Below are 27236 nucleotides of genomic sequence, written 5' to 3' on the forward strand. Positions count from 1 at the left end.
TAGTTAACCGAAAAGAAAGGAATGCCAACTTTCCTTGTCAATACAGATCTGGGGCTGGTGCAATTCTTACACAACTTCTGGCAGCCTAAATGCTGAGGGAATGATTCAAGTAATAACCCAACAAAGCCTTATCCTTGGAAGAAATTGGCATGTTCCTTCTCTGTTTTCTCAGTTCAGCAATTATTACGCTGCTATCTCCTCTTCTAAAAGCATGGTATTCATAGCTTTGCTTCGTAAAGAATGAAAAGAAACTTTGTATTTTAAATGCTGTCTAGGAAAACAGTAAAGGTAAGAAAGCAATGTACATTAGCAGTAAGTGTGTCATCTGTTTGTGTGCTGTGGTAGCATAATAATTTTGGGATGAAGAGCTAGCCCCAAATGCAAAATGCTATGGCCATCAGACCCAGTCCCCTGTGTAACACCACAGCTGGGGAGGGTGCAGCGGGGCTGCTGTTGGAACAGAAACAAACCAACAACAGTTAGGTGAAACATGGTACACCCCCCTTTCGGCAAATGCATGCTTTCGATTAATATTGATTTCATGACTTGTGACACTACACATTAAATGTAATATGAGTTTTCATAAAAAGGGTCTTAAAAGAACAAAGCTATTTAAAAATAGCAAAAGGATGGGGAAATAAGGAAAAAGATACATGTTTCTGTCCAAAACGTTCAGTTCAGAATGTCTTCACTGACATTATTGTGATGCAAGTTTCTCCCAGTAACTCACATGTTAAAAAACCCTCTACTTTTTCACCCTCAGTATGGTCAAGTTCACTATTTTTAGCTATTTTAGCTCTATGTAATTTAATGATTTCACCCAAATAATCTTAGCATTTAAAAACAATCATGATAGTCATTCGACTGACGTCTAAAGCATCATAAAGCAATGGTTAGAACACTGTAGGTTATTTGCACAAGAAATCTACTAACAGTTTTAAATCAATATTCAAAGAAATTTCAAGTCACACAAGATACACACTTAAAGTAAAGAACATAAACCTTGATATATATCAAGCAGGTTGCTTATTTGTATTATCAAAACTAGACCACAGAAAGAGGACTTGCTGCCTTCTGTGTTTCTCTCACATGCAGGTGAAATATTTGTACATCAAAGAAAAATACAAGAACAGCCACCTGCACTCCAGAACACAAGTATGAGCAGTGACAGTGAAAATGACTCTTAACAATTTCACTATCAGGACATCCTCCTACACTTACTATTGCTTTCATGTTCAATAGAAAGACCCTTTCAAGTTATGATGGCTTTTGAAGACTAATAGGAACAGAAAAAACAATTATCAAGATAGATTCAGAAAGAGTGGAACAGACTAATAAAAATTCTTTGGTATAATGTACAAGTAAGCATCTTGCCAGAATGAAAAATGCCTTGAAAATAAATACAAAGGGACTTGTTCTTCTGCAAAGTACTTCAATAAAATATATAACAGATTGCACCAAATGGAATTCCAAAGACAACAAGTGTTCCTCTGAAGTATACTGATAAGCCATAATTAAAGATATCCTTGCCAAGCTGTATTCAGAAAGAAAAATTACGAAGTCTCCTAGGAAGCAGTTACCACCCAGTTCTTTATGGCTTGTATATCTTAGAAGTCTTTTATAGACTACATTCCACCATTATTAGGCACAGTATGGTCTAGTGACAATTCTCCAAACTGAGAGTTCAGTCTTCAGATTCAGATTTCTCTGAATCTGAAACCAATCGGTTCATATGCATACTTCTAGCACCTGTATAAGCACACATTGCATCATTAGTTATCCTAATTAGCATTATATTTCAGATTAACTTCATTTTCAGCCTTTTCTTAGGGTGCTCTTTCCATTTGTACCAAAAGACAGATAAGCCCATACCACTTGTCACTTTACTAAACCACATCCTCCAGAGGTGCCTTGGGTTCTCAAACTCAGTAGGTTTGGCAGAGTGATTTCCAGTAGTGCCAAAAAAAGCAGAAAATTAGGGTTTTTAAGACAACATATTAAAAAAAAAAAACCCAAACAACAAAAAACCCCAAACCAATCAAACAAAAAACCCTCCACAAAACCCCAAGACTTTCAAATTTCCACTTGAGATTGAGAAGTGACAGTACTAGAAAACAAAGCTTTCTGAAGGTTTTTGGGAAGCTAGTGATCTGATACACTGCTGCACTTCATACTGATGCCTTTGATCACTGACTACTGGCACGTCACACATTTCCAAGGCCACCACCTTAGAAAACTGAAATACTTATTTTACATGCTTATCCTATTACAAAACAGAGCACAATGCCTGGAACAAATAGTGCTCCATCTGTTTTCTTGTGTTCTGTTTTCTTCTTCATCTGACAAATCGTGAAGGAGATGATATGATTAATTTACCCACACCACCATGAAGAAACACCTTTCCTTCCAGTCTTGCACGCAGAAGCAGCAACCAGCCCACTCCATTTAGATGAGCCACTGTGTTTCCCCAGTTAAACGGGCTGCACACCAATAAGGGCATTGCTCTTAGACTTGGTTCTCTCAGGGTAGAAAGACTTCCGAAGCCGGTGGCTAACTCTGCATGGATTTCCAAACAACAGTTTTACAGAAAAGAAGCCTCAGCAGGTGCTGAACATACATCTCTGCAATGCACAATGTCCAAAATGCTTTTTAGCAAATCAAAGGGAAGAACAATGCAGCCCGGCCTTGGAATACATGGACAGAAACCAGCAAAGGCTGGAAATTTTCCCTTTATCATCCTTTACACTCAGCAGCCTCGCCAACACCAAGTGCTGCATGCGTACATCCACACTAAGCCTGTTTATCAGAACCAGCACTGCATAAAAGTTTAAAAGGGCAGTGGGGAGAAGTGAGAGGAAGCAGCAACAACATACTGGAAAAGCATACGAACCTTTGTGGAACTGATACTTAGCTGAACTAACGGAATTTGAGTCATCTAAAATAGCTGACAGACTGCCTCCACACATTGTTCTCTGAAGTTTGATTTTTACCTTTTTTCCTCAGAAAAGAAGACATGGACTCTATTAATACCCTGAGTCTCTACTTCTCCCATCAGTGACTTTCGAGATCCACACCCAAGATCTTCAGTTTTATTTATTTATTAGTAAATCTAAGCCATTTGGAAAATGAAGTGTCCCTCCTTCTCCCTATTCCGTAAGTACTGCAACAGAAAGAGAAAGGTCACTCTAGCGTTTGCCCCACGTTGTACGGACTCTTGTACACAGGCATACACCTACTTTCTCTCCCCATGACACCTTCCAAACTTCCTCTCCCACAGTCAGCTCCGGAGGCACAAACCATACAGCTCCTCTCAGAGGAAGAAAGTTCAAGAGTCACATTAGGAAGCAATTTTCTTTTTAACACACTTTACTTTGACTTATAATTAACTGTGCCACTTCCCAACCCTCATCCTTCTCCTGAGGCATCTAGAAAATCTTCACTGGGTAGCACAAAAATATCTATACTACAGACCATATTTTTAAGAACAATAATAAAAAGGGTTACCTTATCCTCTTATCTTCAACTTTTTTCAGATACTCATCTCTCTTCAATACTCCCAATATTGTTTCCCTTTCATGTTCCAACAAAAATGACAAATTGATGGTCTCCAAGTGCTTCGCCATGATTCTTCAACAGCCACTCTTTCAATCACTGCTTTGCCCAATCAATTCATCCAATGATTTGCTTGCACAAGTCCAAAGGCACGTTTGTGTCAGAGTTACAAGATCCAGATAGTCAAGAGGTATTTTGAAAAATGCTTCTTTACGTTAACCAGGTGTCAATATTGTATTGCTTTGCCTTCCAACTATGCAAGAAATAAAGGTTTCTTTGTTTCTTCATCAAGAACGTCAGTCATTTTCCTGGTTACTGAATGCCCCTGTGTCCTGGCTGATGCTCAGACACACTGCAGGCCTTCGGACTGTATTCCCAAGCAGCTGCAGACTCAACTTTCTGGCATAATTGTAGTTTGGAGCCACAAAATAGCTGTGTATATTTATTTCAAACTGCCTGAAAGTCAAAACAAACAAGTGTAGGTGATTTTGACATTACCATCATGGTCTGATTTGAGAAAGGCTTAATCTAGTAATGATTTGAAAGCCACCAAAGAATGGTTTGCTGACTATCAGGTTATCTCAGGGCTATTTATATGTCATGTTTTCTATGTGGTTGGTTGTTTACTCGTTAATGTTTGATTATTATGCTCCCACAAGGGCGCTGCAATTATCTTCCTACTGCAATACATTTCAGTGACTATATTCACCTTGTAATACTTCCATCCTGATAGTAATAAGTATGGGGGGAGGAATGATTGTACTCATGTCCCTGAGACTACAGGAAAAGTAAAAATTAACAAGTGGAGGGACATCAGAGGACAGCACTAAAGGGAAGACTCGCCCCAAAACAAGTATATACACCTGCATCTCGGCAAGTCATCCATTATACTCACTTCACAGTCAATTCGGAGAAATAGGAACTTTCAAGGAGTGATTTATCCACTTACTGCAGACCTTTAACTTAGGACGACACATTCTAGAAATGCCCATTCCCTTCCAGTAAATACAGCAAGAACTTAGAGTGACTTAGTACCATGTAGCCACACAGGAGTAAGACAAATCTCACTTGCCCCCAGCTTTGGTCATTTCTAAACAGAAAACAACTTCCAAGCAAAACCAGAAGAGACCCCCTAGTCCATACTGGAGCTCTGACCTTGACCGTATATGCAAAGAGTCACCAGAAAGCTACTTGGAAAATACCTAAAACTTCTAGTTAACTGGTTGGAACATCCATCCCTCACAGTCTCATAAGTAAACAGAGTTTCACATCAAAACAAGGCATGACCTCCAAGACACTTTTCCTTAAAAAAATTAAGCTATGTGAACAGCTGCACATTGTACTTTGACGCATATACACGATATACAGTATACAAACATAAAGCCATTTACACAGAAAAAATACATCCACATCATCATACGTAAGTGCAAATACATACATGTGCATACATAGGTGCACGTGTGCTATAAGATAACGCGGATCTATTTTACATTATGCATGCTGGAAAAACTAAAATAGATTTTAAGAAATTTAGGAGTTTTTAAAGCATCCCTTGCTTAGGGAAGCTTTGAACAGTTTGGAAAAGTTTTGGTACAGATAAATAGCAGAGAAAATTGAAGCACTAGTGTTCACAGTCTAAGACAACTATGGGTAAGAGACAAGATATCCTTCTGTTTCCCTTCCTAACAACCACTGAAGAAACAAAGACTGTTGCTAATGGCATCAAATGAAATTCTTGTGTTGCTTTTCACAAACTACTTTAGAATGTGAATTCTGAAATACCCCATTCCCCCAGTTATCTGACTATTTATTAGTAAAGGATACAAATGTCACAATTTAAGTTCAAAGATTTTTTTCCTCATCTTACATGAGCATGGGAATTTCTTCTGATATTTTGTAACCTCTCTCAATTAATAAAAAAAAGCATGAAGTATACACAACAGGCATATAAATATTTTCACTTATTTTTTTCTTTTTCTCCTAAGACGACAGTGACATAAATCTTACTGTTTCTGCAGTATAGATCCAACTATCAGTGTCACTTTCATCAGGTAAGAAAATGGGACAAAAAAGTCGTACATAAACTGAAAGCACACAACAAGTCTATACAAGGCAAAAATACAACTCAGAATTGCCAGTTACAAGCTTACTATTACTGAAAATTGGGGAACAAGCAAACCACAGAACACTACTTCTGGCTAGATTGCTATCTTAAACATATAAAAGCCAAGTAATAAAAACAGAAAAAAATTAATTTGATTCTTTGCATTTATTTTAATAGAAAAATAAAAACCTAGACAGTTATGTTTATTCTTAAATTCTTGAAAACGGTGTTTCTATTAATACCATACGGCCACATTACTTGTAAGCAAAAGGAAGAAATCCAACATGTGAATTATGCTTTGTTACTATCGACAAGGCTAGCTTCTTTCTTGGGCTGTGGAGCCAAATGCCCGGTGAAAACAGTAGTGCCATTCCAACCGGGTCCTAACGTCAGTGGGCTAGGGGGCACGGGCATAAAACTCACTGTGCCAAGTTCAGCAGTCAGAGAATAAGCTAAGCTGCTTGGCCAGCCAAGGCGCTCCAAATTTCTGTTTGCAAGTTTTTCTTACAGGGGTAGCGTAGGTTAACACACAGCATTATTCTGACATGGTTGTTTTGTTTTGTTTTTAAAACTGAGGAAAAAAAAAAAAAAGAGTCAAGTTCTGTTGAAAAATGGAAAACCAAGAGGTTAACAGGAAAGAACGAGCAATACAATTAGAAATTTAGAACAACGGAACTGTTAAATATGGTCTCTGACAGCACCATTATTGTCTTGATGATGCACTACAGGTAACGAGGGTTCTTGCAGAAAAACAGTGCAGTGGTACGACAAGCAGGCTGACACTCTACCTTGTGTAAAGATGCATTCTGGTATTGGGAATTCATGGAAGAAAAAAAAAAACCAACAAACCACTTCAAAAGATTAACTTGTCATCTGGCCATAGCTTCTGAGCTTTTCTTCTTTGAACTCTAAAGAGGTTAGTACTCCTACCAGAATATCTGAAAGCCACAAAAATTCCCTTTGGCTAAGCATATCTCTTATCCTTGAATATCTTGGAAGTTTTTTCTCTCAATACAGAGGCGCACATATGCAATCCAAAATTACTGAAGTGACGTGCCATAATTGGGAATTCAGTTGTTTCATCTGCCACCTGGAGCACGGAGTCAAATATGTAGACTACAGAGAAGAACTAAGCACTTGTAAGTGTGATGAGATCACAAACTATCAGATTAAACTGACTTACATTTTAAGAGAGTGCTACACTCTCCTCTACCAGATGTAACTCAGCTGAAAGATCATGCCATTAGTTTGTTATAGCTTTCACCAGCAAGGAAATCCTAAACCACAGAACGTGCACCACTGGCAGCAGAGGCAACACTTTTGCGGGTATAAAGCAGGTAGGATCTAAATCCCACCTGAGTGGAGATCCTTCTGAGCCACAGATCAACAGGCAGTCTCAGCAACCCCTGGCTATGCTCAGGAATGGGTGGGGAAGAGGTTGGATTTAGGGGCCAGCACCAGAGTTGGTGGCAAGAGGTTTGAAGGCATGGCGAGTAGAAGCATGCAAGAAGAGGTTAATGAAGGAGAGAAAGGAAGAATTATTCTTACTGCCCACAGGCACAACCTGACATCGTAACTGATCTCTGAGTTACCACTGCCTCCCATGCCAGATGAGACTGGCTTAGAAACACCAGAGCAGACTGATTGGACAGTGGTCTAGTCAACAAAATTCTGGTTATCTCATGCCGACAGCTGACCTTTTAAGGTGAACCATGTGCATCTTGAATCGAAATTATTATAGTCTTGTTTGTAAAAACAACAGAAACTACATTACAGTTTGCAATACAGAGAATAATGCAGACTATTATAACGTTTACCAAACAGACAGGCAGACCCAAATTACATTCACGTTACCCACATTAACAGAAAGATGTTTGTAGTAATATCTATTCTTATAGTAAGACCATAATCAGCTGAGGGTTTTTTGGTTGCTTCCTATTTTTTACTGAACATACCTGGGAATAGATCCTTCAGTCTCATTTATGACAAAAATCCTGTTGGTTTTAACTGTCTTTATCATGTAACAGAGGGATTTGGCAACTGTCAGAAATTACAATTTTACCTGCTTATGTGTTCAACCAACGCTAAGTAGGTTAAAATATCTTGTGAATTAGCAAAAATATTCTCCTACAGAACTGGGATAGTGGCCTATTTCATGATCTCATACTCAGTATTAGCAAGACACAAAACGCACCAATGACAGTCTTAAAGACGAGCATCCTCAAATTTCCCTTATTTCTTTGGTGGGGGAACACAGTCTCCAGCACAAGACCGAACACGTCAGCAATACAGCTGTTGTGTTCAGGGCTGCAGAAACATCTGATGCTGAAACAGCCCAGGTCTTCTGTCCGCCAGCTGTCCAACATATGTGCACCAACCAGCTAATGGACATTAAGATTCGGATCCACTTCACCTTCCAGATTTTCTTCTGCATTATGTAATTGCTTCTCAAAAATAATAGATTTCCTAACCAGACACTGCCTAGCTGCTGAAGCTTCAGCAAATACCTCAAGAGAAGCTCTTATTTGTTCAGACAGGATTCCTTTTAAATCCATTACACTCATGACCTCTGCTTAGGTGATATTCTCTACCCCAAGGTAGCTGAAGTGCTAGCAGCAGTTAGCTTTGCATAAGCCAAGTTTTCCCAACTCTTAGATGTTACTCTTGCAAGGCTATCTTTTAAGACTGAAGATAGTGCAGGTATCTTTAACCTGCATGGAGCAGGTCTAGTCAAAACCCCTTTGTTCCTGCATCCTACTTCACTCCTCCCTGATGAGTCAAATTCTGTGTGGAAACTCTGACGGCACTGCGTTCATTCTGCCATGTGCTGGTACAAGAGGCACCAAACCATCCCCCACCTCCCAGCAGGAGGCCATCTGGTTTAGCTCCCACATCGTTTGTGGTACGTGGTGGGCATTTCTGTTCTACACGTAGTTGTTAAACAAAAAGAACGGTGATAGCAAAACCAGGAGGAACACATTGTCTACTGAAAAGGAGACTAATAAGTAATGAGATACTGTTCTTAAACTACCATTTAAGACTTCCCTGCTTTACACAACACATGATTAGAGACCAGGCACGTGCTTCACATTAAGATTTAACAGGAAAATTTGCTCTTCTCCTTTCCTGCACTACTTTTTGCTCTCTCTCTAAATAGTCCAGAATAAATCAGCTGACTAAAGCTGAATTATGAACCAACTCAGGGTTTAAAAACAAAAGAAGCCAGCCAGCTTTTAGAAGATGACAATGATCCTTTTTACAGGCTTTTGATGGTTTATTAAGCAGCCCTGTGGCTGGTTAGGAAATTTAGTTGTCTTCATCCTAAACTGAGTGAAGATTTCACACAACACAGCATTTGAGGAACACTAAAATGCAGATTAGGACATGGAAAAATGCAAAAGCCCCTGGGGGTTAGTTCTGATCTACATTCAATTTGTAGATAGAGCTTTAATTTCTTAAGTCAGCGTAATGCCACAATGTAACATTGGACTTGCAAAGGAAGTAGTAAAAGAGGAGGAATGAATGAAGAGACAACAGCAAGAGAGTAAGTCAGCCTCTCGAGTATGTGGTTGTTTTCTCTTGCCTCATGGAAAGGGCCAAAAGAACTGCTCACTGGGACTATCCATGTGCGTTTCCCATTTCTCTTATCAGTGGAAGTTGAGTCTTCCTCTTTGACGCTATTGTTGAGGGCAGATACGTTAGAAATAACAGACTCATTAGCACATGACAGCTCTCACAAAATTAGAACTGAATAAGGTGCAGTTTATCCTGCTGTATACCTTCATCCACTGTATGTAGGTACCACATCTATCCAAGAAAGCATTTGCTCACACTCCCAAGACAAAAGTATTACTTACGGCTTGTTTAAAAAACAGAAGAAAAAAAAAAAGGAAAAAAAGGGAAAAAAAAGGAAAAAAAGCATTACAGTGGGGAAGGAAGAACATGCCATTTATTTTTGCTAACTGCTAGCACAGCTGCTTGTGACAATTAGAAATACAGCACCCCCAAAACTGCATCTTTGTGAGGGATGTTAGTTAAGAGCTACAGGAAGTACAGTGAATCCACTGCAATCAGCTACATTTGCAGTTGCCACAGGTGCGGTGACCACTACTGTCACTGCTGCATGTATCCTCCGGAACGCAGCAAATCAACAGCTTCATCTGCACTCCACGCTTTCCCCTCATCTCTCCCCCATCTCCTCAGGAAGGAGGAGAAGCATCCTGCTCCCAAGAGGCAGAGCTGAAAGGAAGCAAGATGAAGGGAGAGGAATTATCCTCTTTTCTTCAATGGTGCTATTATCAAATTGCTTGATGCAAGCAATTACTCCCACCGCCAAGCCATTATGTTTACTTCGCCAGGAGCTTGTACATGGAACGATTTAGTGACTCAGCGGCAGCATTTTCCACATGCGCTACAGTGGTACGGGAACCAGAGCATCACCTCGTGTTGCTTGAGTGACAGAGCCTTCACCTACTGCTGGTGGGAATTCTTTGCCAGCAGAGAAATGTGGTCTGCACTACACATATTTACTAGCATGGGTATATCTGTGACAGGCACAAACAGTAAATCCATACTGGTAAAGAAATTCCTCCCAGCAGTGGCCAAACACAGCATGGCATGGTGGACTGTAATTGACTTTTGTCACATGAGAAGCTGAGATGTATCGTCTCTCAAAAAGGTGCCAACCACTGCCCAAACCAAAGCTGCACGAGGCACAACAGCCAAGTTTGAAACTCAGCAGGAGCAGAATTGATGGCACTGCTGCCTCTGACACACGCTTCAGGAGGCCACAGTTCCCACCTCCAAGCTCAACACTGGCACTACGTATCACAGCGTGCTGAATCTGGATCCCGTACGCCCGGCTTTGACGCTCAAACGAGAAAAGGCACATTTCATATACGTCCTGCTTAAAACACACCAGTACTACGTAACCTGAATTCATTCACATGGGGATCTGAAATAAAATTCAAAACTATGATGCCATCACTAGGTAGGCACCAAAATATGGTCTATGTTCACAGTTATCCTTTATCTTTTCCGAGGCCCACGGCTGTATACAAGCCTATGATGGGGAAGGCAGGGAAAAACTGCCACCATTAAGTCTAACAGAATGGCAGAAAGACATAAAAAGGTTCTTGTCACTTCAAGAACTCTTAACAAACGTAAAGCTTACCATGTTGAGAGTGTAACGGCCAACTCGTCTCTCTTCCTGTTTTAACTAAAGCATACCATTTGTGGAATGCCACAGGCAGGAGCAAGAAAAACCAGCTACGCTTCTCAACAAAGTGTTTGCAGAGTGCACACGCCCAGGTAAGCAAACTAAATGCCAGCAGGTACTGAAGCACCAGGAAATGCTTGTTACGCAAAATCAATAAATTTGCAAGGTATGGAAGAGCTACTCAAGACACTGAAGTCAAGTGGGAAGAAAACCAAACCAAATTTGTTGAATGTGATCTCAGTTAACGGCACACGGATTAGACAGAATGAGAGCTCTAGTTAGTATGACAATGAAAATAGTCAGAAGATTCTTCAACTAAGAACAAAGTTCAGAGATCTTTAGGTATAAGAACTGGAAGATTTCTGAACTGGCAAGTCATACATTGCATTAAAGAAAGGGTCACATACGAGTGACAGCAACATTGTTTGAAGTGACATTAAAAACACAGAATACCATCAAACAAATTTGTATCAGTGCACTAGAATGAATACAAGCTGAGAGAAAAGCTGAAACTGATTTTTATCAGTGTAAGCCTGTAAGTCGTGTAGTATAAGCATGTTTGGCTTTGTAGTAATCAGGACTTCTATTCATTAATCAAACAAAAACAATGGATTCAGAAGCAGGTTTTTTTTTTTTACGTCAGGCATAATTCCAGCTTTCTGGTAATATCTTGGCAAAGCTGTCATATACCTATAGGACTGCAGATCTCTCTCCAACCACAGTCGATGCCTTCAAGCTATATCTAGTTCCTTAGCACAGGTGTAATAACATTTCAAAACGAAAATCATAAGTGTTTACAGACTAAGGCAATAATGTTAAAGCTCATTAAGTCTACGAAGTATTCCACCTTACTGTGCAAGAAAGCAGTAAATCAAGACATCTGACTTGTATACTAAGAGAGCTAAGACTAAGATCAGCACTGTCGGTCTAAGCATTCATTATTAAATCATGCTCCTACTACAGGTCTGTCTCTGCTTGTTTTTCAGCCCTTATTAAAAAAAAAAAATCTTCAAGTAACATGAAAAAACATTTTAAAAAAATAAAAACTATGTTTTCCATTTCATTGCTGTAGAACTTCAGGCTTATCTAGCTCCCCAAATGGTCAGGTTATGCACTGCATGCAACGGGGAACACAACTGCCCAGTGAAAACTCTCTACAGAGTTCAACGCTTGGTTGCTGCCTCAACAAGCTTGTGCTACTTTTCAAGCGCGCTACACTTGGAGAAGGCAGCATGCAGGGGGGCAGGGGAGCAACTGCAGAACAGAGCAGAGGTAGAGAGTACATCAGACAGCATTCGCTTGTGAACACAATCCCACGCTCCCAAGAGATCCTACAAAACAATTAAATGAGATAATTTAACCCCTTAGGTTATGCTTTGGAATAAACAACTATTTAATAATCTTCTCTATATTGCACTGCTTTGGCTAATATACTCACAAGCAAGAGGCAAAGGATGGGAAGAATGACACAACAGGGTGGCAACCTTTTTCTTTTGTTTCGCTCATCGTTGTGTAAACATGGTTCACTTTCCTGGCTGAGCATTTAACCAGAAAAGATGATACCTCCCAGGGTAAGAATGGAAATAAAGTTCAATGTGTCAGCTTGCAAAATTAAACAAACCAAGCAGATCTGAAACAAAGAATGAAGGAAGGAAAAATATTTTTGCTATTGTTAAGCAAAAAAATCTGTGCAATGTTAAATCACCCATGAAAATATGACTTAGGGCTTGAGTCGTCTCAATCTTATTGCTTAGTCACAGCATATATGAAGGCAGTATTCATTCAGTACTGAACTCTACCTTAATACATTTAAGTTATTCCCTGTGTCTCTATACTTTCTGTGATGAAGTGGAATGAAAAGCAGTGAACTGAGGTCTAGAACAGAACATACTTATGCATATTTGTAAACCAAGTTCTAACACGCACCTTACATATGTTTTGCTTGATAGCTGCATAAATTATAAATTTAATCAAGACTCATAGTTATGAAATTTAACTAAGACAAGTTGAAGAAAGTTTATCCACTGTTTACTTTTTAAAATTTGTAGCACCCTGTCCTGGTTTCAGCAGGGATAGAGTTAAATTTTCTTCCTAGCAGCTGGTATAGTGCTGTGTTTTAGATTTAGGATGAGAATAATATTGATAACATACCAATATTTTAGGTGTTGCCAAGCAGTCCAGGACTTTTCCACTTCTCCTACTGTCCTGCCAATGAGAAGGCGGGGGGCACCCAAGAAGCTGGGAGGGGGCACAGCCAGGACAGCTGACCCCAAGTGGCCAAAGGGATATTCCATACCATATGACGTCATGTTCCGTATATAACTGGGGGGTGGGCCAGGAGGTGGTGCGGCTCAGGAACTAGCTGAGCATTGGCTCCAGATGGTGAGGAATTGTGCTGTTTATCACTCATTTTGTATATTCTTTTATCATAATTGTTCTCTTCCTTTTCTGTCCCATTAAACTGTCCGTATCTCAACCCACGAGTTCTACCTTTCTCTTTTTTTTGATTCTCTCCCCCAGAATCAGGGAAAGGGGGAATGAGCAAACAGTTGTGTGGTTGTTTTAGCTGCTGGCTGGGTTAAACCATGACACACCCTTTCACCATATTAAAATAGGCATGGCGTTTGGGAGCAAGAAATCACTTCTTGATATTGAGTTCCCTTAGAAAGCAAGTACAATGCCAGCAAGTCTCCTAATCCTTCTTTCTAACAGCTAGCATCTCTTACAGTACATCCCTACAACTATCACAGTGAGTTCAGAAGTTCAATTAATATGTATTATGCTATAACATGATTGTGTTTGACACCAGGTTGCATGGGACAGGAATGAACTAGGAAACCTGAAAGCTACTATCATCTCTATTACTGGTCAATGGCTGCTGCTCCATGGTCTAGTCATGACCTGTCTCCATCCTGTTTAAATGCCCTCTCTCCTGTTCACTGGGACTTGAGGCTGCTCAGGGCAGTGGCCATCAGATGTTACTGTGCGCGAGATTCCTGGGGCAGTAGTCTCTGCTGCAGCACTAGTACAGGAAGCTTCATCTGACATGAAGTACAAAATGCATGGTAAAACAAAAGGATTATTTTGATTACTTAACAAGATGTTCTCACAAAAAAAGTATCTGTTCATTTTAGCTGCAGCAAGTGATTGACTGAAATATCAGTAGGTTCATGTGGGTTTTTTCCCCCAACAGAAGGTCCTCATCCAGAAATGAATGAGGATTCTTCAAAAATTTCAATAGAATCTTGTTTCTAATTTTTCAAGTTCAAATGTTTTTACTAATTTCCTGAATTCCAAGTACTCCAAAGAAGGTGCCTTAACTTTATCAAACATTTCATTTTGCAGAAAAACTCATGACTATCAACCTGAGGTTTAGTCCACTTGATAAAATTCTGTCATTGACTTGAAGGAAGAAAAATGAAATGTTCTCTGAGCTTTGCAAAAGGGCCACAGGAAGATTACTGAGGAACTGCAGCCAGGCTGCAGAGTCAGAGAAAAGGGAAATAGCATTTAGAAGAACAGCCAATTTGGAAAAGCATCCACCAAGCCAATGAAACCCCTGGGGTTCCCTTCTCCCCAAACCCAGAGGACGTCACGTGCAAGAGCTTTGAATAAGGAAATGCGCGTGTGCCGTGTGTGTGTGTAGGAGGTGAAAAACCCAGTCCTCCGTTATTTCAGCCTGTTAGATGCTAAGTACTTGTTTGCCTTTCTGCAACGACAGTATGGTGTAGTAACACTCATGATCCACTACGCATGACAACACCTTTCTGTTTGATTTTGCAAATAGATTTGATTCAGGTTTTAACGAAATGTTTGTTTTCACGCACACCAAAGATATATACTCATACATTACATGACTTATCTCTATAGAGGTGTGAAAAATCTTTAGGAGATTCATCTGCCCAAGGTGGGGGTGTGGATGGACTAGATGATCTTTAAAGTCCCTTCCAATTGAAACCATCCTATGAGTCTATTCTCTCTTATTTATTCTGACCTATTCATCCCAGCCCCACTCTATAAGCAACAGAGAAACACGCATTTCTAGGGCATGACTCACCTCATGTTCATGAGAAGATTTTAAAAAGGTCAGAGGAATCTTTGTCTAGTAGCATCCATTTCTCTCCACTGACTGTGAAGGGGATGCATGCAGCATGACTACCTCAAATGCAGGCATACAAAACACATGAGCAAATGCATCCTGCTTCTCATTTCCAGTATAAAATGAGCTGTTCACAAGGACACTTGTCCAGAAACCTACCAGAGGATATAAACAGCTTAATCACAAAGTAGGATGAGCTTGGAGCATTACCATGTTTTGTTTTTCATTAAATACAATGCTACAATGTTTTACTCTACAAACGGCAAATAAAGCTAACAGGTTGCTTAGATCTTGCCATGAAATGCATCAGTATGTTGTCTCAGTGTGTCTGCCTCAAAATGAGCATGGCTGGGAAGTCTGCATTCGTAAGCATGTCAGTTTCCAAAAATCCTGTGGCTGGCAGGCAAAACCCCCACAAAAATCTAGTTAGAAAAAGTAATCTCACTTTCACAGGTTACACTGCTTTCTGTCTGAACGCTGGGTTGTGCATCAGCTATTGGAGTCCTGAGGATCACTTTCAGCGGGGCAGCGGAGGTAGTGGAATGCGTGGAGGCTTCCCTCTGCTTCCCAAGGTGAGATTTGTAACATAAATGTTGATCCAACACAGCTCAAAGAAATAGCACAAGGTCTGTGGGGAGCAGCCATGCATATCAGCTGTGACTGAGGACCAGAGCTTAGATCAGTAAGAAAAGAACTGCACGCTGCTGTCTGATCTTCTATGACCCCAATGAATCCAATGAGCAACTTCAGCAAAAGCTTATATAGACTGCCTGACAGCAGCATACACAGGATGGGCATCCTTCTTCATATACTGTATGACAAGCAAGGAAAAGCAATGGATTCCTCAAAAAATACTGGTCATCAAACAAATGAAACATCTGGGATGGTTTTCTTTGCTATTTTAAAACTCTTTGCCCTCTCAGCATAGCCTATCCAGTGCCTCAGTTGTATCTCTCCCGAGAAAAGGACATGCAGCTCAAGTTGCCAGTGCTGAACAGACTGTCTGGCTTCAGTCTAGTCGGCACAAAAAGCAACAGCAGAGATTGATCAGCATGGTCTTCCACAGCGGCTACCAAGCAGCAGCCAGACACAGGGCTGGAGCAGCGAAGTTCAGAGCTGCACAACAGATCACTGCGTGGGAAGTGCTCCAAACTAGAGGGAACCAGATCTAACTGCTAAAAATGGCTTTATAGGACATGACAGAAGATACAGATTTCCATTGCAGAAATACCTTGAGACCTGGGGCCTTGACCGGTCTTTGTTAGCAATATGAATTTTTCAAAAGTAAAGGCTTCCTAACATATACTTTACTATGATACTTTCTGCTAACTATAAGAAAAGGATCACAAGCTGCCTCATCTATCCTTTGGCCACGACCTGTCAAAGTAATTCCATAATATAATCCTAGTGGGTGCTGTACAAACAGCAGGAGGACACAAAAGCCCTCAAGAAGCAGCTCCTACTCTGACACAAACCCTTAATCATTTCTCTTCGCTTCACATTCTATTTGTCACCATCATTTAAACCTCTCTCTCTTTCCAGCTAGATACGTAATTCCAGTGGCAAAAAAGTTCAGGAACCTAGAGGTGAGCTTCCAGAGTTGCTACCTGTCCTAGAGCTACTCTTCCAAGCTTTTTGGAAGAACAGGTGGTGGGTACAGGCACCGTATTACTGGCACACTAGTTTTTAGGTGAAATGGCAAAAGAGAAGTTATTTGGGAGAAAGACTGTGCAGAGCTGTGCTCACAGGATATTAATCATAACCTGACCTTTCTATAGCAGCTTTCTGCCTCCTTTTGGCCAAGATTTACTCCAGCAATCTGCATAGCAAGCGTTTTGACCTTTTGATCACATTTGCAATACAGACAGCTTATGCCACTTGAAACAATACCAAAATGTATCATTATGAGAGGGTCAAACTACTCACTGGTCTGGGTTTGAGATTGAAAGTATAGTTGATGCACGCTTCCAGTAGGAAATCTACGAAAGATCTTTCAGAGGGGAACAAGTCATCTCCAATATGGTCCAGTACACACAGAGTAGGCAGCCAAAGTCCACCAGCATGGAAAGAATGGTGGCTCCATGTCCTTGCCTGCAGAGCACATGCTCTCCAAGGCGATGGGGACAGAGGCAGGAGTTGCTAACAGTAATCTCTCGCTACTGCCTCTTGCTAACCTACAGCAATCAGCCCATCACAACCTGATCCGTAAAGCCAAGTTCTTCATTTACCAATAGAGGTTTTAGAAGTTAAGGATACATTTATGGAAGCCTGGTTAATAATTTATCACTCTGAATAGAGTTACATTTTTTCCAGTGATCAGATGCTGGATACCCACATTTCACAGTAGAGCATTTCTCCTTACACATCATGTGCAGCAACTAAAGTTTAATAGATGCCCTCAGGGAGTATGTAGGAGAGATAAGGACAGTTTTAGCTTGGGACTATTGAAAGGTTAATAATATTTATCTATTCGATCACTGACTCACGCAGAGATTTGGGGTAGGTTTTGTTATTTTCCCCACATTTATTAGCATATCAGCTTGTTGTCGCACACAGCTCATGCTCGTCAGCCTAACAGGCACCCTCAAAAGGACTCATGCATGCACCTTGACCAGGGCAGACTAGCTTATCTTCCACAAAAATCTGGGAAAAAATGCCTCCCTTCATGATAAACGCAGATGTCTGGGAAAGAAAAAAGGACATACATTTTTCTGTGACTTATTCCAATATTAGATCAAGTGATCTTTGCATTCCATTGGTATTGAAACACCACTCACCAGCAAATACTGCCCCACATTTCCATGTGTAGACTATTGGGTACTGATTATAACCATTTGGGTCCCATCAGAGACTGCAGAGGAAGAACCTGTCAGGATTGGAAGGTTGTTCTTTTACGAGAAGAATAATGAGCAGCCTCAATTTTAAAAAAGGGTATGGTTTTCACTCTATTTATGTCTTTATTCTTTCCTTTATCGTTATTGCAAATCAGCATGCTCAAACACACATCTTTTTTTCTTTTCTTTAAAGCCCCTAGAGTAATGTTTCCAGAAACCAGAGTAAATAAATGCAAACAAAAAAAGGTCTTGACAAAAACACTTTCTGATCATCCCAAGTTAATGATCTATAATAAACCCTGCCCCTACTGCTTGCGAATATCAGCACTATTCCAACCCTCAGCAATTAAGCTTGTGTGAGCACACAAAGCCCTCTAGGCAATTGTTGCTATATTGTGACTGCTATACCTGGAGTTCTTCAAGAAACAAACAAAAAAAATCCAACCAACCAACCAACAAAAACCCTAAGCCATGAAAGTCTTAGGCACAGCCTTTGGTACTACATCAGGCTTCCAACTGTTCAACACCTTAAAAACACATACATTTTTATTCTGCTCACTTGGCAATATGAGAAAGTTTTAAAAATACACAGCCACAAATGTTATTTTCCACACGACTCCTGTTCCATTCAAGACACAGGAAAGATAATGGCATGGCAGCTGCTCAAAATTTCTTCCTAGTTTCACTATTGGGCATATAGCCCACGCCTCATTTGTGGCACATTTTCTCACTCCTGAGTACAGAACTAATAGAAGACTCAACTTTTTCTACCATACTTACACACGTGTATCGAAGTACCTTACAAACACTGATCTATGCAGTATTTTTGATGTATTATTTTAAGTTTTAGATAGAAAAGCAAAATCCTTTGAAGTAATGACAGGACAGGAAGGGAAACAGTTTGGTAATTTAATGTATCTTGATGTCTGGACACTCCAGCTACAGACAGACTGATTTTTCAAGTATATTGAGCATCCATAATCCCATACAATTTTAAAGAAACTTATGGACTCCCAGCATCTTTGAGTGTCAGGCCCTGAAGTATAAAATACTTCACCTTGTTACAGAGAACAAGAACCCTTCACTCATTCTCCTCTTTCCTTGCAAAGAGTTTGCTATGCCCCCCCCAAAGCCACAAAATATCTTTTTTATGGCAACCACACCACACATTTTTCCATTACTTTTAATACACACACACAGCATTGCAGAACTATAGAGCAATAATTCTATTTAATATGAAGTGATAATGACACAGGTAAACTAAACTGGAAAACCAGTTATAAGCAACATGATTATGTTTCTATATTCAAATTCAACAGACCATCTGAAATCAACTGGAAATCTGAAACTATTCTCTGCAACATCTGTTTAACAGCAGCAGTACTATTGTAAAGCTAATAATTTCCAACAAAAGGATAGCGAGAGACAGTAAGAAAATCAGTCCCAGAAGCTAAATTGCCTTTCCAGCTGTGAGATGACATCTTCTTGGAAGAAATTAAGGAATACATATTTCTATAAGCTTTTTTTTTATATAAGCTTTTTAAAATGATGCAAAACCAAAACAAAACATTAGAGTGCATAACACAACCCTAATAACATTCACAAGATGAAGCAGTAAAATCCAGCTAATAACATACATTACAGTTGCAAACTTGTTTGAAAGCAGAAAATATAAGCAGAAGCTAACAACTTAAATGACATAGCTTTGTCTTTGCCACACATGATCGACTGAATGAAAAGCATAGCCTCATAAAGCACACGCCTCAGGCTATTAAAAGCCTATCAAAATGATAAAATATTCTCCAATCTGAGGGGGCCATACTGAGTAACAAATTATTGAACATTTTACTTCTCAACTGCTTCAGATGTAACCCAAAATACTACAGACCAACCCCAACAACAACAGAGGCTAGCCTGATCCCTTTTATCAGCCTACGCTCTCTCTGTAGGGGTAAATCAGCACTAAATACTTGTTAAAAATAATATCTGAAGACAGCATTGTCGTTAGGACTTTAATCCATTACTAAAAAAAAAAAGAAGAAAACAAGCTAGATTCCACTGACATAGTAGATTAGACCACCATTAGAAAGGGCAGTTTCTTCCCCTCTTAAAGGATGAGTCCTAGAAACTCTAAGTTACTTTTTAGGAAATATATTTAGATTCCCGGCCTGCCTTCCTCCCTTCACTCCTTCACCTCTTAAATCTATTATAAATAAACTACCTGTAGCACTACTGAATAGTCTCTTAAAAATGGAAGCACCGTACATTTCAAAACAATACAGAACGGCAGATGGAAGGACTTTCTAATTGATTTCAGTATTGTTCAGCAGCCTGTTTGATCGCGCAGCTCTGCAGCGCAGTTATGCCAATCCATAGGTCAAACACAGTATGAACTCAAACAGCTGCAGAGAGACCACAGGATGCAGAGCTGTTTGCATATAACATCCTCAGTAAGGTTTCCTGCCATAAGGAAACATGTGGCGTTCAAGCAGGGAACACAACTCGGTTCAACAACAACAACAAAAGTTGAAGTTTTCCTTGAATTAAATTAGAGCTTGGGCACTTTCTTTGGTGCATAGCAGGGGGAGGAGAAAAGGGGTGCAGGTTGAAATGTACTTTCCTATGAAGACGACCGATCTTCAGATCATTGAATTTTATGACCAAGACATGATAAACTAACTTCGATATATTTTGACTACGTTACCCAGTAGATTTGGTAAACTAATAAACAGATATGCTTGAAATTTAATTATACTATATATAGTGTGTGTGTATATATATATATAAAAAATATAACCATCTTAGGCTCCCTTATTGTTACATCTCCTTCACAGCAATGCAAATGCTTTCCCCTCATTTTGTGAGCTTGCATGAACAAACGACCCTGGTCAGCTCATCACACCCTTGGCAGATGAGATGATAGGGAAGGATAAAAATCTATTGTGCTACACTGCAACTCAGCATCTCTCCTGGTCATAACCCACTAGGAAGCCCAATCCCCAGGTGAGTTTCCTCGCACAGATCCAATCCTTTCAAATGACCTGATGTGCATGGGACGCATCCATCCCACAGCTCAACACAGAGGTACACGTTCCCGTGACGACAGACACAAGCCTGAACATCAGAAGAGAAAGCAGAGGTTTGAAGATGGCCCAGGCCAAGGACACCTTGCCCACATGTGAGCAAACTCTGATTCGTTTCACTGGGCCAGACTGCAAGTTAAGCATCTCCCTGAGACCGCAATCAGACTAAGGAGAAGCTGTCTCTAGCTAATCACTCGGGGGCTAGATGGGAGATGATCTCACCCGTGGGATGTTCTCCTCGTTGTTTGCGAAGGGAGTAAGCCAGGATACTGAAAAATATTGTGTGTAAATAATAATAATAAAAGCTTAACTTTTTATACACAATCCAAATGTTTGCAAACAGCAAAGTCCTACCCATGAAGGCAAATTGGGAGAGGCACAGTTAGATTCCCAGGTCTCTAGGTGTGGGCTAAAATTGGTTCAATAATGAATCCGCTGTTCCTATATGTATTGAGTGTAGGCCTTACTGCTTTTAAAAACCACCTGGCAAGAAGATTACTCACAACCTATCATGGAGACAAAGGGAACAGAAGTATCAGAATGCTTTTAGATACTGGAACACACTCTCCAGCCTGGAGAAGTAGATGAGAAATCAGGATTAAGTGACCACTTAATTGGTAGACACAGCTTACTCAGCTAGACACACCTTACTTCAGCTGCTGCAGAATTGGGTAAAACTCAGATTAAGTTCACCAGAATGCTGGGGAATACATAATACCCATCTTACGCGCGTTTATGTCTGTAACATCACATGAAACTATTCTCCAAATCCATCCATCAATTTACCTGCTCTGACATCTTGCTTGTATTGAGCTCTCCAAAATTTTCATCAGCTTTTCAAATATTCTCTTCTCCTGCGGTAGCAGGCAAAGCTTACTACAATACATTTAAAGGCAAGACAGGTTTAATATTATTTGGTTCTCTAATTCTTCAATCAGATTGTGTCTCCTCAGTAATTTATTATAGAAATTTCTAAAACAAAAGTACCATCTATACAAGTAATTTCCATATAAATTATTATAAATCCCCCAAATTCTTGGGAAGTTTCTTAAATGCTTTTGTTCTGTGACACGATGTCATGTAAATCATCATTTCACCACTGCTCATAAGAATCCCTGTCACCACGTAAAAATAGGAAAAGCGATAATCCTCCGAGAGGAACAGCAGGCTGCTTCTAAGAAGAAACTGTTTTCACTGCCTGTGAACCACAGCAAATCTCTTAGCTTCTCTGTACTTCAGCTCCCAGCCTACACAGGGAGAACCCCTTTTCTTGACTCAAGAGGTTGTATCAAGGAAAAAAATATATCAAGGATCATGAGGCTTTCTGATATTATGGGTATACCAGACATTTTGCTAAAATGCACACATTACGTCAAATTGTTAGTGTTTTATTTTCTGCAGCAAATAGGGTCCCCTCTTTTTTGGTTTGCATATAACATTAGGTGGGCCATGAATCCTCTCCATTAACGACTAACTTTTTTTTTCTTTATAAAAGGCCATTTACCTAACAACTTTGCCAAATTATCTATCAGAGATGAAGTTTTCCATGGTACTCATGTGAGGTTTTGGGACACATTTTAGCTAAAGTATCTCAAAAGAGCAAGCGAAAAACCCCACCATATTGCTCTTACTTTGTCATAGGTGTAACAATTTCCATTTTCACAAGTTCATATACAAGTTGTCCTGTTTAAGTTTGAAGTCCCTGTCCTACAAGGAGCATTTTCTGCACGGAATATCTTTTTGCAGACGCTGTTAAAATCAATCTGGTCAAAACCACATTTTAATCTTCTGGAAGAAGGTGTAGCTCATACAAATTTGATAAAGACTTGCTAGAGGCACCAAATACATGATGACAGAAATTTTCCAAGGGTGAAATTTGGGATGATTTTGGGGGAATGGGAAGGAAAGTTAAAAACCCAAACCAAAAAACACCTACATGCGACACATTCTGGACAACCTGATCTATAAGAATTGCTGGTTATGCTACTTATAATACATCCACATCAACTAATTCCATCTGTTCTCACCATCATCAGAAGGGAGGGTCTTTCAAGACATTTCCATAAACATCTGTCTCATCTCTTAAGCAATGAAATGGGACAGCTGAAACTATTTGCTTAGCAAAAAGAAGGAACACTACACTCCAAAACAAATAATTCATTTGATGACTTTCTTGTCTAAGTCAATACTGTAAATAGTTTAAAAGTTAATTAAATGGCTAGATTGAGAGAGAAAGGCACTGAAAGCTAAGACTAATACCCTGGGGTATCAATAAAGAAACAACTCCATTCAGGAGGTTTCACATAATTTAGAAAACTTGCTTTACGACTTCTGTCAGGTCTATTAACTGCAATAGTCCAGATACAAATTTAACTGAGGAAGCATAAGGGCACTGGTTCCACTTTGATAGGGAGTTATGGAGAATTGTAGGGAGGAAAATGAAGGTTTTATTTGGTATTTGCCCCATTCCTTATTCTCTTTCATAGCCAGAAAAGCCAACCTCTCTAGACATTTTTTCTGACCTAACATGAATGTTTTTATGCTTTGCTCTCAGAGAACATGAAAAACTGCACTAGCATGGGTCATGAAATGTCATTGCAAAATATCATGGTTAATGGTTGTAAGTCCTAAATACTCTGCTGCTGTTTTCAGCTTGGCTGACTGCTCTCCTTCAGTAAGTGTGTAACATGTTGCGCTTTTTTTTTTGGGGGGGTGGGGGGGGGTGGTGTCACAGATTTTTTTTTTTTTCCTGTTCCCCCCCACCCCCTGCCCCCCATGAAGTCTCCAGACACATATATACCTGCTGTCTTTTAGCGTGGGGAAGGTGTAAGTATTTTGGTGAAGTAGTCACTCTGTCCTTAGTGCTCTACTGGAATAGAAGAGTGAAGAACTATTGGACCGGGGGTTGGATAAGGAACTCTCAAAATGAAATAATTAGAGCTGTGGAAAATTATCTGGTTTTGCTAGAGCTTGAGGCAATTATTTTCTTTGGGTTGTAGTCATCATGACTGCAACAATCATTCTGTTCAAACCCACCCTAGAAACCTACTCAAACCCATTTTTAATGGTTTTAATTGGTAATTTTTGTTCCAATACTGTACTACCACAAACCTCAGAAAGGCTACTTTGACTTTCAAGCTTGTCATTAGAATCTGCCCCTATGAATATGTGCATATCTCAAGTTCACATGATTTTTCATAGAAAATTGAGAACTACCAGCCTCCAGTTCTGCTATCAGCCTCCAGCAGATTTCCAGACATGTACACATATGAGCGAGCACCCATGCGTGTGAGGGAATTAACCATTTAAATTTGTGCCTGGAAGGACACTAAAAGGATTCCCCCATCCATTGTGCCAGACAAAATTCTTCATGAGAACAGAGACCAGTTTAAACTGCTTTAAACTTAGGGATCCAGCTCCTCCTGTGATACAAACTGATATGGCTCTGCTGAAGAAAAAAAGAATTGTTGTTATATTGTTCGGTTGGGTTGACTTCAGTTTGCTTCAGCTGCATTCTTAGTTTTCCCCAAACTCAATACTTTAATACAACGTTTTGTTAAAATTATTAGAGAGAAAAAAAAAGTCTCAGGTAGCCAGGGGGTTGCAATAAACCAGCACAGTCCCTGAGCACATTAAACCATACTCTTCTTCTGCTAGAATCACAAGACACCTTTTCAGCCAAAGTCCACCAAAAAGCGTAATTGGTAAAATTTTTATTTCTTTCCAGAGAATCCTGGACATCTCAAGTACTGCACAGCATTTCATTACGGCACTGCCATGATTATTACTGCTCAACTGTTTCTATACATTGTCTCATGCTGATCTTCCATTTATGTTTCTCTACATGATATGGTTTCAAAACATAGTTGGGGAAGTCAGCCTCTACTCCTGAAGATCATACTATTGCAGTGCAACAAAACCCACAGGCAGAAAACCAAAATTATGCTGTACTATGCTGTGTATATTTATGAATCAACATCCTCAAACTCCAGCAGGTATTAACCAGAGATGCAGCAGTAATAAGTCAGGTGGATCAACACTGTGGGATTCCTTAAATAATAACAGAAAAGTTGTAATGTATTAATAGTCAGTGCAAAGAATCTGGTCATGGAGTCCCTTAATTTAAGGATGCAGAAATTTTATAATGCAAACGTAATTGGCATCTGGCTAATTCAGATACATTTGCTTGAATGCTGACTCTGACCAACTGAGACATTCTCCTTATTTTTAGGGAGCAATGCACTTGGCCCATTTTCTTTTTACACTTCCCATATTCACGGGTAAACAGAGAATATCATGCTACAGGGAGTACACTTTAATATTAGAGGTATTTTCCACTGGTATTTTAAGATATTCTTTCAAAAGAGCAAGTTTCTATCTCTGCTAAAATGAACCACGAGCTGCTTAAGTATACTAGGTCCTTCAGAACTAAACAGAGAAACCCACTGGGAGGCAAAAAGAAATTTTTTTCTACACCACAAAACACAGACTGTTGTCACTGGCCTCCTGCTTATTGTCTCCCTCCCCTTGAGACATGATATTGCACAATCCTGCTGCTGCTACTCCTTTGCTTAAAAACTGCTATTTGGGTATGCATGTTAGTATTACAGTAAAGGAAAACACCTTATAATCCCCCAAAAAGGATGCCAAAATTATCTATCCCCAGGAACGCAAACATAACACACTTTTAAGACCTCATATATATAATTTTAGTGCTTTCCTTCCCAAAATGTTGTTCAAATATCTGCTTACAATACTGAAAAAAGGTCTTGCTATGTATTTTATCCTTTATGATTTACAGGTCTTTTGATTTTCCTCCCCAAAACAAAAAGAAAAAAAAAGTGGAAAGATAACAAGGCTCAAGAATATTTGCAGTAATGAAAAGAAAGCTTTCAGCCTTCTCTCACATAATTTATGCACTAATAACTGAGTATTACTTCATTGCTGTCCTCAGGCATAACAGTCTGAAGACATTTGCGTAGTTATCTAACAAAAAATTCTGGTTGCGAATTAACTTGAGTTTTCTATGTATATGAACATATACATTCTTCTTGAGTAAAGCTACAGCTTTCATACTATACAGACTGCAGTAAAAGACACACAGAAGCTCAACGTTAGAGTTTAAGCGTCGTGACGCCTCTCATGCTTGTGCTCTCCTCCCTTCCAGGTGAAAGGGACATGATTCAGCAACCTGGTGGCATGCAATAGACCCCTGCGTGTTCTCTGCCCACCATCACTGCATCTTCACCTGATGTAACGAAATGACTGGAGGTCTTACTCTTGAGTGTAAAAGCACCAAATATGTAGAGTATTTCTAAATATGTCCGAGGCTTAACTCTGCTTTGAAAAGTGATGAACTTAAAAACAGTACCTTGTGACCAATTTACAAGTTTTACAAGGATGTTGTGCATCCTTGGTTCATGCAGGGAGGTAGATTGTGACTGAGTTTTCTTTCCTCACACAAGGGATACGCTGCTACTGGAACACCGTCCAAAGCAGAAGCAGGATTCTGGCCAGACCACCATAGATGACCATCTACAATGGCCTTTGTAGGTGGTCAATTAAAACCATCTGCAATCTCACTGGAAGCTGAAGGATGTGGATGATGAACACAAATCGTTTTGAACGTTTCTCTTGTTTTCCTCAAAACTCAACTTCGCTCTGAAAAATGACATTAGAAACACCTGTAGCAATCATCAGCATTAACCTCACTAAATTAGTGAGAAGGCTTTTGCAGGTATCAATGGTTCACATCTTCTGTCAAGCGTAAAGTTGAATGCTTAATTGCTTTTACTTCCAAACACAGTCTTTTCATATTTGGAAACATGGTGTGGCAAACTAACATTGAAAGGTTTGCACAAAATTAAGCAGAAGTGAGCTCATAATTTCAATTCTGATATAAACAATGTTACATTAATTATTGAGAATGTGCACTTTCAAAACTCGTGTCCCACAAATCATTTTGACATGTTTCTGCTCCCTTCCACAATAGAAATGAAATGTCTTCGGCAAGGTTGCGGTTCAAAGTGATTTCAGAGCAAACTGCAAATTCCTGCCAAATCAGAGATTGTCTTATAAAAAAGAAAAAACAACCCACCAAAAAAAACCCAACTTAAGAAAAGGTATGACCAAGAGGGACCTGTAGCTTATCACGGATGATACTGTTTAAACAATTCCCTTAAAGATTCTCACAATCATAACTAAACCAAACCCCTGCCTAAAGACATTCAGAAAAACAGGAAATGCAAAGGAATATTATTTCTTGTGTGAAATGCTGACAGCCCAAATACTGGGAGAACACGCAGTTAAATTCACTAAAATGGCCTCCATTCTGGTTCTGCACTTA

The 27236-nt window shown here is 39.7% G+C and overlaps 1 protein-coding gene across 3 annotated transcripts in view; it reads right to left on the reverse strand.

Moving 5' to 3' along the window:
• Nucleotides 1–27236, reverse strand: part of SYTL5 (synaptotagmin like 5) — a 98526-nt gene that overhangs the window by 66055 nt on the left and 5235 nt on the right. For all 3 annotated transcript variants that reach the window (XM_075774322.1, XM_075774311.1, XM_075774307.1), the window contains exon 2: nt 3505–4008. In XM_075774322.1, coding sequence (XP_075630437.1) covers nt 3505–3623 — 119 coding nt within the window. In that variant the 5' untranslated portion in view covers nt 3624–4008. The remainder of the gene's footprint in view (nt 1–3504; nt 4009–27236) is intronic.

Source organism: Balearica regulorum, chromosome 1, assembly GCF_011004875.1.
Source record: "Balearica regulorum gibbericeps isolate bBalReg1 chromosome 1, bBalReg1.pri, whole genome shotgun sequence".
NCBI lineage: Eukaryota > Metazoa > Chordata > Aves > Gruiformes > Gruidae > Balearica > Balearica regulorum.